General features: G+C 39.9%; 2 protein-coding genes across 2 annotated transcripts; both read left to right on the top strand.

The window, feature by feature from the left end:
• The first annotated feature begins 2,111 nt into the window (after positions 1-2,111).
• On the top strand, positions 2,112-2,906 carry LOC103700185 (putative glycine-rich cell wall structural protein 1). The gene has a single exon (XM_008782144.4). It carries the CDS (start codon positions 2,153-2,155, stop codon positions 2,753-2,755), a length of 603 nt encoding a protein of 200 aa, XP_008780366.2. The 5' UTR covers positions 2,112-2,152; the 3' UTR covers positions 2,756-2,906.
• Positions 2,907-5,811: 2,905 nt separating this feature from the next.
• On the top strand, positions 5,812-8,503 carry LOC103723249 (expansin-A16-like). The gene is made up of 3 exons (XM_008814114.3): positions 5,812-6,088; positions 6,435-6,753; positions 7,902-8,503. Exons 1-3 carry the CDS (start codon positions 5,851-5,853, stop codon positions 8,209-8,211), a joined length of 867 nt encoding a protein of 288 aa, XP_008812336.2. The 5' UTR covers positions 5,812-5,850; the 3' UTR covers positions 8,212-8,503.
• The last annotated feature ends 1,686 nt before the right edge of the window (positions 8,504-10,189 follow it).

Genomic DNA, 10,189 nt, shown 5'->3' with positions numbered 1-10,189 from the left:
TAAAATAGTTTTCCGAAATTTTTACCAAACACTTTTTTTTTCATCCAAAAGTACTTTTGGAGGGTCAGAAAGTACTTTTTGCCCTTCCAAAAGCTCTTTCAAATGGGCTCATGCTTTGATCTTTAACTTCGCCCGGAAAACAACGAATCTAGAACAAAAAATGGCATGTACTTGCATGCATCAAATGCTAGTTAGATGGCACTACTGGCTCTCGTTCATCTTTGGTCGCAAGCTAGGTCCAATGTGCATGGTAACAACGGAAACAAGGATATTAATACTTGATGCACAGTTTACGATATATTAATTAGAGCAAGAAAGAGATGGTTGGAAAGGTCGGGCCTACCTACTTCTTCCATCCCAATGTTTTAGAACTCGAGGATAATCCAATCGGATCAGCATGACTCCTTGTCAGATCGCTTATTGGATTTTACTATTGATCAGATTAAATGATCCGACCCACAATTCTGGCATTCCAACCATGTAACTTGGCTTAAATTTTTACTGGTTCATAAACTAGCATAAGTTAATCTTCAAAATTACCCTCATAAGAGTATTTTCTATTTATATTATATGCATTTATATCCATATATATTATTATTATTTATTGCGTGCAAATGCATGTATAGAAGGAGAGATATAATTATTAAGCATATATGATAATCTATTTATCTTAATATATAATGAGAAATTCTTGCTAAAATTTAGTCTTGGTAGATCTGAATTCTTTATTGAAATTTATCTTTCAAACAATTAATGAGAAAATAAAATAAATAACAAAATTTTATATTTTGAAAATCAATCATTTATTTGAAAAAAAAATTAATTTCCTTGGATGAAACAACGGATGAGTTGTGGGTATGCAAGTCATTCAAGAAGGAAGGGGAATGAGACAGGAAGACAAATAGCTGCTTGGTTGGGTGGAGAAATCTAAAAGAAGCCATCGATGTAGAGTTTGCGTGGCGTTTAAAGTATATGGTGCTCAATGATTTGGAGTTGTGGAAAGTGGCTGACATGGAGTTGGAGCGGAACCGACTTCAAGGAGGTGGGTTGTTATAGAATTATATAAATAAGAGTTGTTCGGAGGGACCAACAAACTTTGAGATAGGTTAGGCAATGATCTGGATCCAGTATAACCATTATTAATTAGAATATATCTGTTAGCCATGATTTTATATATATATATATATATATATATATATATATATATATATATATTTGTTGACACTTTATATATGGTATATATATTTCTATTTATTTCATGTATATTATATTTTCCATATTATTATATTTATATTTATTTCATGTATATTTTTCATATTATTTACTACAACTAGTAGTAGTATAATAATTATTATGATTGATAGTTCTAAAGCTCACTCGATGGAAACACCAGCCGAACCGGATCATGAAAAATTCAACTGAGTTATAATTAATTTTTGGTACAAAGCGATGAATTTTTTTTTTTTTGATATATCGGTAGCTCACATACAATGGGTGTAAGTACAGTCTAAAAAGTCAAACAGTAAAAAATAATGCAAAAGAGATAAAATAAATGTGTGGTTCTCCTATGTAAAATCTTCAGAGTGATGAGCCGCATAGGATACCATGTTGTTGGCCACTCTAGATATTTGAAGTCTCTTTGCATTGATATTTTCAAACACTGTTTTCATGGACAAAAGTGCGTATGAAACCGATCGAGAGAGGTGGTATCGCATGCTACTCTGCTGTTCATGGAAGCAGCCCAAGCACTGTACATATTGCATGCGACCACGCAAACCCCGTGTGAGTGTAAAAGCTAGCTAACGTAGGAAAGCAAAACGTATAGAATATACGAGAAGAAAGAAAATGAGAATAAAAAAAGGTAGATGAGGGTCGCTGGGTGGGCACATTATTAATTGGATCGAATCCCACTAACAAAGTGAAAACGAGCTTCGAAGAAGGGGAGGAGGCTGAGGACACGTCGGCACCAAAGTGTCAAAAAAGCAACCACCGACGGACGGCCCTCAAAGTCCTCGTTTCACACGACGGTGGTCCCCTCCAAAAACTACGTGCAATGGGGCCACACATTTCGTCTGTTAGCCATGCAAAAAACCCTATAAATAACCCCCTCCATTACCATCCAATCCCTCAGTTCACTTCTTAACTATATACCATGGCTGGTCGTAGTAGCACTAAGATCTTGGCTCTCGCCCTCGCTGTTCTCCTCAGCATCGGGCTCACCTCCGCAGCTAGATCGCTCACCGGGATCAGCGGTGGAGGTGGCAGTGGCCGTGGTGGCGGTGGAGGTGGTGGAGGAGGGTCTGGTGCTGGTTCTGGGTCTGGTTACGGTGAAGGATATGGTGAGGGATACGGTGAGGGCGCTGGCGGAGAAGTTGGTGGAGGATACGGAAAGGGAGGCGGTGGTGGAGGTGGCGGGGGTCGTGGAGAAGGTGGTGGCGAAGGATCAGGCTACGGCTCTGGGCATGGTTATGGTTCCGGCGCCGGCGGTGCGCAAGGCGGAGGCTATGGGAGTGGCGGAGGTGGTGGTGGTGGTGGTGGTGGTGGTGGCGGCCCCGGTGGGGGGCACGGAAGCGGGAGTGGATCGGGGTATGGTTCGGGAGGTGGTTCTGGGTATGGTGAAGGTGGTGCGCATGGCGGGGGCTCTGGAGGCGGCGGCGGCGGTGGGTCGGGTGGCGGCTCAGGTTCTGGCTCCGGCTACGGGTCTGGTTATGGTTCTGGCTATGGGAGTGGTGGGGGTGAAAACGGGCACTACTAATAGAAAATCCCCACTCCATAATATGCCTTAATATGTCTACAATGTGCATGCTCTGATGTGGCTTGGAATAAATGTGCGCTTTCGTCCTACCAGTGTGTGAAAAAGAGGGTATCTTTACTTAAATAATAATTAAAGAAAAGTTTATTGTAGATCTTTTCTTCTTGTTGGGTGCTACTTAGCTATATAGTTCAGGTTATAGTCTTGTGTTGCTACTTAATGTTCCATCTTGAGATGCCAAGGCAGGCCTTGATGGTCTGCGCTGTCAGGCCAAGTTAATGATGCAATGTTAAGGTAATGATCCATCTTGAGAACGCTATATGGCAGTTGCAGCACTCTTGGTGGGTGTCATTAGCAGCACTCTTAGTGGGTGACATTTGACTTTTGCACCATAAAGTTCTATACTGGTCTTTAGCGCAAAAAAAAAAAAAAAAAACTATACTAGCAACCATATCATCCATTTTGAAGGCGGGCGGTTATCATTCATTTTCAGGATATGCCACATAGTTATTTTTCAAAAAATAAACGTTAACAATCTATTTTTGATATCGATGACATGGCAGCCATCCGCGGCAGTATAGGATTGGATATTCAGGTTGGTATTTTTCACCTGAGAGCCCACAACTCCGAGTTTCCTCAAAGTCAACTTCGACGGATGCGTCCTGCAGGGCGGTAGGTGGGGCGGGGCAGGCTATATGGTCAGAAGCTCCGATTTTAGGGTGATTGCGGCTGGGGGCTGCCACTTGTTTGATATATCGGTGCCAGGGACGGAGCTTAGAGCGGCTTGGTCTGACCTGTGTTATGTTCGGCGTGCCTTGTAGAAGAGAGGCATCCTCCTAGAGGGTGATTCGGTGACGGTGATTGGGTGAATCCTGCAGGTTTCGAATGAAGTCAATGACTACGGTCTGCTTTTGAGAGATATCCGGGCTATGGCTCATGAGGAATTGGTGCTCCAGGCAAAACACGTGTTTCGAAAGGCTAATGGGGCGGCGGACTGGATAGTATCTTTTGTTGCTAACCATTTAGGAGACCACCTATGGGAGGATGAGACGAAGCTGCCTACGGCTCTCCATGATGTACTGCTTTTTGATTTTCTTGGCTGTATTCGTACACGTCATGTATGATACTTCTGTTTTAGAAAAAAAAAAAAGAAAAAAAAAAGGGGTGATAGCGTAAATTGCACTAAATTAAGACTTAATCTTCTGTACCTAACAAATTATAAAAGGTGAATCCTAAAATTGGTATGCTTTCTTGACACTGACTATAATAAAAGCGATGCATGGTTGTGTGCATAAGTCAAGGGCGACTAAAAAATTAAAATTATTAAGAAACTCCAAAAATATACTTGGAATCAATGGTTGGCATTGTGACAGCTCTCTCATCTCCTACCAAGTATTATTTTGATCATGCATGATCACTAGCCATCTTAGTGATTGGCGTTCTTGTAATGATACAGACAGTAATACCAAGATGAGGAAAGAAAAATCATAGACAAGAATATCACATGATAATCTGCTCAAGCATAGGAAGGATAACTAAAACATGAATTCTAACATGCAAATTAGATACCATCTAATTGCCTCGAGGCATGTCCTGATCCACTGCCACCAAACGAGCTCATTTGAGAATGCAACACGATTCTTTAATAAAATCAATGTAGTATGTCAAGCAGACAACAAAAGAAATTCCAAATTTGATTTTGAACGATGGACTTGGATCAAAATGTACGGATGTGACCGCATCTAGTATCGCTTTTATTTTTTTACTTTTATTTTCAATAATCTAAGAAAAAAAATGAACTAGACCGAAGAACATGGATAATGAGACTTCTTTGTTTTCCAAAATTGTATAAATATTTAGAGAACATAAAAGCAAGCATCTTCGATATCAATCTCCATATGGTCCTTTATTAATTTGTAGAGGAACAAGATTACACAAACTTGACCTAGCAACCCAAGGAAAGCGAAAAGTTATCTTATGGACCGTGCACATCTCTTTTACCAAAAAAATTTGCATGGCTCCACTACAAAAGAAAGGATATCTCCTGGTGCTTTGTTTGGTCTTTACCGATGCTTTTAAGCGTCGGTAGATTTCCTGCCAATGCCCCCCAAAGCGTGGGTAAGACGGAAGCCGGAGAGGAGAAATAGGGGAAGTAGCCAGGGCAGAATGAGGGCTCGATCGGGGTCGGGCACTGGGTTTTGAGGGATTCTAGTCTTAGACGACGCTTATAAGCATCGTCTTAGGCAGAGGACAACAATGACGCTTAAAAGCATCGTCCTAGGTCCAGTTCCCATGCTTTCCAGCAACGATTTCGCTAGAGGACTGTGACGATGCATTTAAGCGTCATCGATTCTTTCAAATTGCCGACGCTCTTAAAAAGCATCGGCAAAATTTGGCGCAGCAGAAAATTTTGCCGACGCTTTTTCCTAGCGTCGGAAAAAAAAGGTCGGCTTTTTCTAATTTTACTGTAGTGCTCATCTTCTCATCTAGCAAAACTTGCACCCCGTAGCCCAACTCAATATGACTAAGCCGAACCTGCAAGCTAGCAACTTACCGCTAAGACCTAAATAAATTGATTTAACTCAAAGCCAAAACACCAATGAGATGTGCAAAGTCAGATCGAGTTTGGCCATGACCATGTCGGGTGCAACTCTAAAGCTCATCAGTACTTGCTTCATGCCTAAGACTTTGTTTTGGATTACATCTAATTGATCGAGCAGGTGAAATCGGCCCAAATAATCATGAAACATACCATATCATGAGCAGTCGACAACCATCCTGGGCCTAGCCCATTGAGATAGATCTCTAAAGGCTTCCACATGCGCCTAACGTGCATGGTTTAGAGAGAGCACGTTAGAATCTGAGACCATGCGTTCTTCCCGGCGGAACAGTGGCCGAAATCAATGAACCCTTAACTGAGCACCCACAATCACTCAGGGCCTCCTTTTCCCAACGCATCCTAAAAGTGGCAAAAGATTCAGGCCAATATAACCAAACTCTACACACATATAAATATACATACATATATATATATATATATAGAGTGCCAGGCTAGATATATCTTCAGCTTTTGCTACCATCACCATCGCCGCGGCGCCATGGAATCCTCCTTGCAATCCCTCCTTGTAGCCGCTTTGGTGTTAGTATTGCTCATGACGCCTTGCATCGAGGCCATCAACGACCGCCAGCATAGCATCATCGATTTCAAGCAGCATCTTTCCCCCTCCTGGCGTCAGTCCCACCATCTCAGAGGTCATCATGGCAAGTTTACGGCCAGCCAATGGAACTTTGCCCATGCTACGTTTTATGGAGGCAGCGATGGCTCCGATACGAGGGGTAAAGTTCTATTAATTTTTCTGGAGAAATAATTAAAAGACTGCTGCATACAGGGAATAGATGATCTTGAATGTACAATGCACAATTAATTTGCTTATGTCTTCCATCCATTTTTCTCCTACAATATACCTGTAGGTAGGTGAGACGCCATGGTTTCAGATTTCTCTGAAACCATTCGTACCTACTAGTTATCCACTCAATTCGCTATAATATATTTTGTAGCACCTTAATTACTGGCTGCTTCTTCTTCTTCCTCCTTTATATCTATATCTTTTATGTATATATATGTATATGTGGATGACAAATTAGTTGATGACTCTAATCCAAGAATTCCAAATCCTGGCAGCGGGAGCATGTGGTTACCAAGACACTGTGAGCCAGGGCTATGGGCTGCAGACTGCTGCATTGAGTAATGCTCTCTTTAATGATGGCTTGTCATGTGGAGCTTGTTTCGAGATCAAGTGCCACAACGAGGCCAAATGGTGTAAACCCGGCAACCCTTCCATTTTTGTCACTGCTACCAACCAATGCCCACCCAACTACAATCTGCCCAGTGACAATGGAGGCTGGTGCAACCCACCTCGCGTCCATTTTGATCTTACACAGCCGGCCTTCCTCCAAATCGCCGAGTACAAAGCCGGGATCGTGCCCGTTGCATACCGGAGGTAACACATTAGCTCATAGGCCTTTTATTCTTTTGCATTTTTCTCTCATTTGCAGCCATTATCCCAATAAACAGTAAGCAAATGACCCAGATGGCCATTTTTTTTCCCCCTCAAGTTTACATTATCCCAATAAAATATGTGGTTTTCATTTTTGGTGTCCAAGTGTCATTTAAAGCCTTGCTTTGTTCAACTTAATACTGTATCCCCCCCCCCCCAACATAAAGCAAAATAGAACAGATCCTAATCTGAACCTGATAGAGTTTTGCTTATGAAGATGGAGATTCGGGAAATATATGTTTAACCTCCAATATTGGACGTGGAAGTCCATGACTAGTTGCATTGTTGAATTGCCACTCTTGATAGCTTTCTTAGATTCTAAAAGGGTAGTATCTATAGATGTTCTTGGAGAAGGACTTTATGTTTTTACCTTTTTTCCAGAAGGAGGTTGAGCAAGCTCGACCCACTGTATTAAGAAGATGATTTGTAGAAGGAAAATTCATAATGTTGATGGTACGAGTCTTGCAGTATGTGATAAGAAATTTTCAGAACTACATGATAGCTTTATATCAAGCAGCGCTCTGGACCAAATTAATCAAGCTATTACCGAGGTTGCTACAATATGCGATCAATTAAACCGAGCAAATGAAGGACTGGAAAGCATATAACTAAAAGTCACTATATGATCAAGAGCCTGACAGTAGATATGTGACCTTGTGTAGGAAATAAAGATTTGGTAAGATCTCTGAATAGGATGACAAATATGTATTGTAACATGAGATTCTTATATCTGATCTTGTAACTTTTAGTAACTTTTTCGATCAATTTCCTTTTTCTCTTTTCGTAAAATTCCAAAGCTCATGTTTTCTCCAATGTGAATTAGATTAGATTATTGTCCCTGTAAGAGGAACTTTACCTTATTTGGTGCATATCGGAGGAAATGCGAACATTATATTCCTGTTACTCATTAGCTTTGCAAGAATTTGCTATCAATCAGCTAACATATTCCCTTCTCCATGGCCTTCTTTTATTCAATCCAAAACAAAACATTTTGCTCTCTCAAAAACAAAATATTATACATGCAGAACATGATAAAAAGCATAAATTTTTCAAAAAGGTGAAAGTTTATATGATGGCCAATTGAATTGCAGGGTTCCATGCAAGAGACAAGGTGGCATCAGATTCACCATCACTGGAAATCCTTACTTCAACCTAGTCCTTGTGTGGAATGTCGCCGGCGCCGGAGATGTGCACAATGTGCTAGTTAAAGGAAACAAGTTGCCATGGGTGTCGTTGACTCGGAACTGGGGCCAGTACTGGCAAACTGATAAAGACTTGACTGGCCAATCTCTAACATTCAGAGTCATAACCAGTGATGGACGCAAATCAACCTCTTGGCACATCACCCCTCGCAATTGGCAGTTTGGCCAGACCTTTGAAGGCAAGAACTTCAAGTACTGAGCAAATTTGGCTTAACAGTTAACAATCTAAGCCCAATCTTTGTCTAGCTTCTACTAGAGTAATATCTCTGAGCTTGGTGACTATAGGAGTCTGCTGAAGGTTGACAGCAGCCAGGACATTACATCGATCTGTGTAAAACGTGAATGATATTAGTTGGAGCAGTTATAGTGCAAGGCGTAAAGAGGGATTAGAAAGAAGAAATTGCTGACTAGCTTATGTATAATAAAGCATTCAGCTCAAATTTACGAACATGGTGGTGCAAATAAGCATTAAGAGCTTATGTTTTGGATGATTTTTGTGTTCACATGAACTAGGATAATAGAAATAAAATCTTTGGGTACAATTAGGGCTGCAAATGCATCGAACTGACCTGCTTCCAATTCAAAACTAACATCCCCACCAAAAAAAAAAACTAGCCTGAACCAAAGAGGGCTTACATGTTTTGCATAGAAAGAAACCTTCTGTAGGATGAAGAGATGAATGGTATTCTTTGGTAGTAGTATCTGCCATGAAGTGCCATTTTGGTTTTTGACAGAGTGATTTTAAATGAAGTGTTCCCTTTGACATCTATCCATGATCAAGGATATCTATAAAAATTGATCTGACAAAGAATATCCTCCACCATACAATAGGGTAATCAAGTGTTCAGATTCAGGAATGTAAAATTTCATCTGTATTATAAGTTCTCAACCATTCTGATAATATTGCATTTTGCAATAGATTATCTTTTGTATTTAACCTAGCCTTACCCATATCACAAATTGAATTTGATATATGCTCTTATTAAAATATCAGATGTGGATAGGATCATGAATAAATCTATATCCACTCCGTAGAATGGCATACTTGCCAGAACACCACTTCTTGAGAAGGTAATAGATCAAAGTTTAATTCTGTATCAAGCTTTGCCTTTACCATATTTCAGCATCCAAAGTTAACAAATTGATAGGGCTACTAATACCATGCACTTACTGAGGAATACAGCCTGTGTTAGTGATCAAGGTATTTCCACTCTTTAACACCTTAAGGAAAAAACACATACTGATTGACTAATTGAGGCATTGAATCATATCCAAGAACAATGTTCACTTGTGAAATGAGCTCAATGGTTAAATTGGAGATATTGTACTAAGTTATTTTAATATTAAGATAAATTTAGCCTTAAGAGAATATAAAAGCAGCTGATAACGACGACAAAGAAGCAGTTCAAATGAATCGGCATGTCCATGGAGAACAATGGAACCATTGTGACACAGTTTACCTGTCAACTTGACCTAATTCTTCACATTAGAAGAGCTCTTCCTTCCCCAGAATCAATTTATGGATTTACTAAAATGAAATCCGATGGATAGGATTTTTGCTTAAAAGTATCTTTGAAGATGTGGAAATTTCTGGTTTGTATGAAAAGTTCTTTTGATTCAAATACCAAACAAAATTCTAATTTCTGCTTTACTCATGTAGGGGAGGGTGCTATTCACCTTGCTCCTAATTCTCCATAGTTTATTTGATAGAAGAAATCAACACAAAGAGTATGCTACGAACTTAGAGAAATTGAGTCTATAATACCGAGTAGTTTACCAAAAATATTTCAGGCAATGATCAGTATTGGCATGTAAAAATTTTTGTTTGTTATAGTTGCCAAAGGGACGGAAAAACTATAACAACCCAGGATCTCACCTAAAATGGATAGCTGGAATGTATTATTTGGATTCCTTGATCTTATATAAGTACCCAAAATCCACCCAGTAAATAACCAATGTGGGACTAAATACGCCGCATGGGTCCTCACGTATTATTTTTGGGTTACTTGATTCTGTATAAATACCCAACATCTATCTAGCAAATAACTGATGTCGAACTAAACACATGCCCGCTCGAACCTTTGCAAAAACTATATCCTGATATATATATGAGCTATGTTACTTTCGAATAGTAACGGTTTTATTAATTGTCTCTAATTAATCTGAAAGTTAACCTT

The sequence above is a fragment of the Phoenix dactylifera genome, chromosome 2, assembly GCF_009389715.1.
Source record: "Phoenix dactylifera cultivar Barhee BC4 chromosome 2, palm_55x_up_171113_PBpolish2nd_filt_p, whole genome shotgun sequence".
In the NCBI taxonomy this organism is placed as follows: Eukaryota; Viridiplantae; Streptophyta; class Magnoliopsida; order Arecales; family Arecaceae; genus Phoenix; species Phoenix dactylifera.
This window is presented reverse-complemented; position numbering and strand designations above follow the sequence as displayed.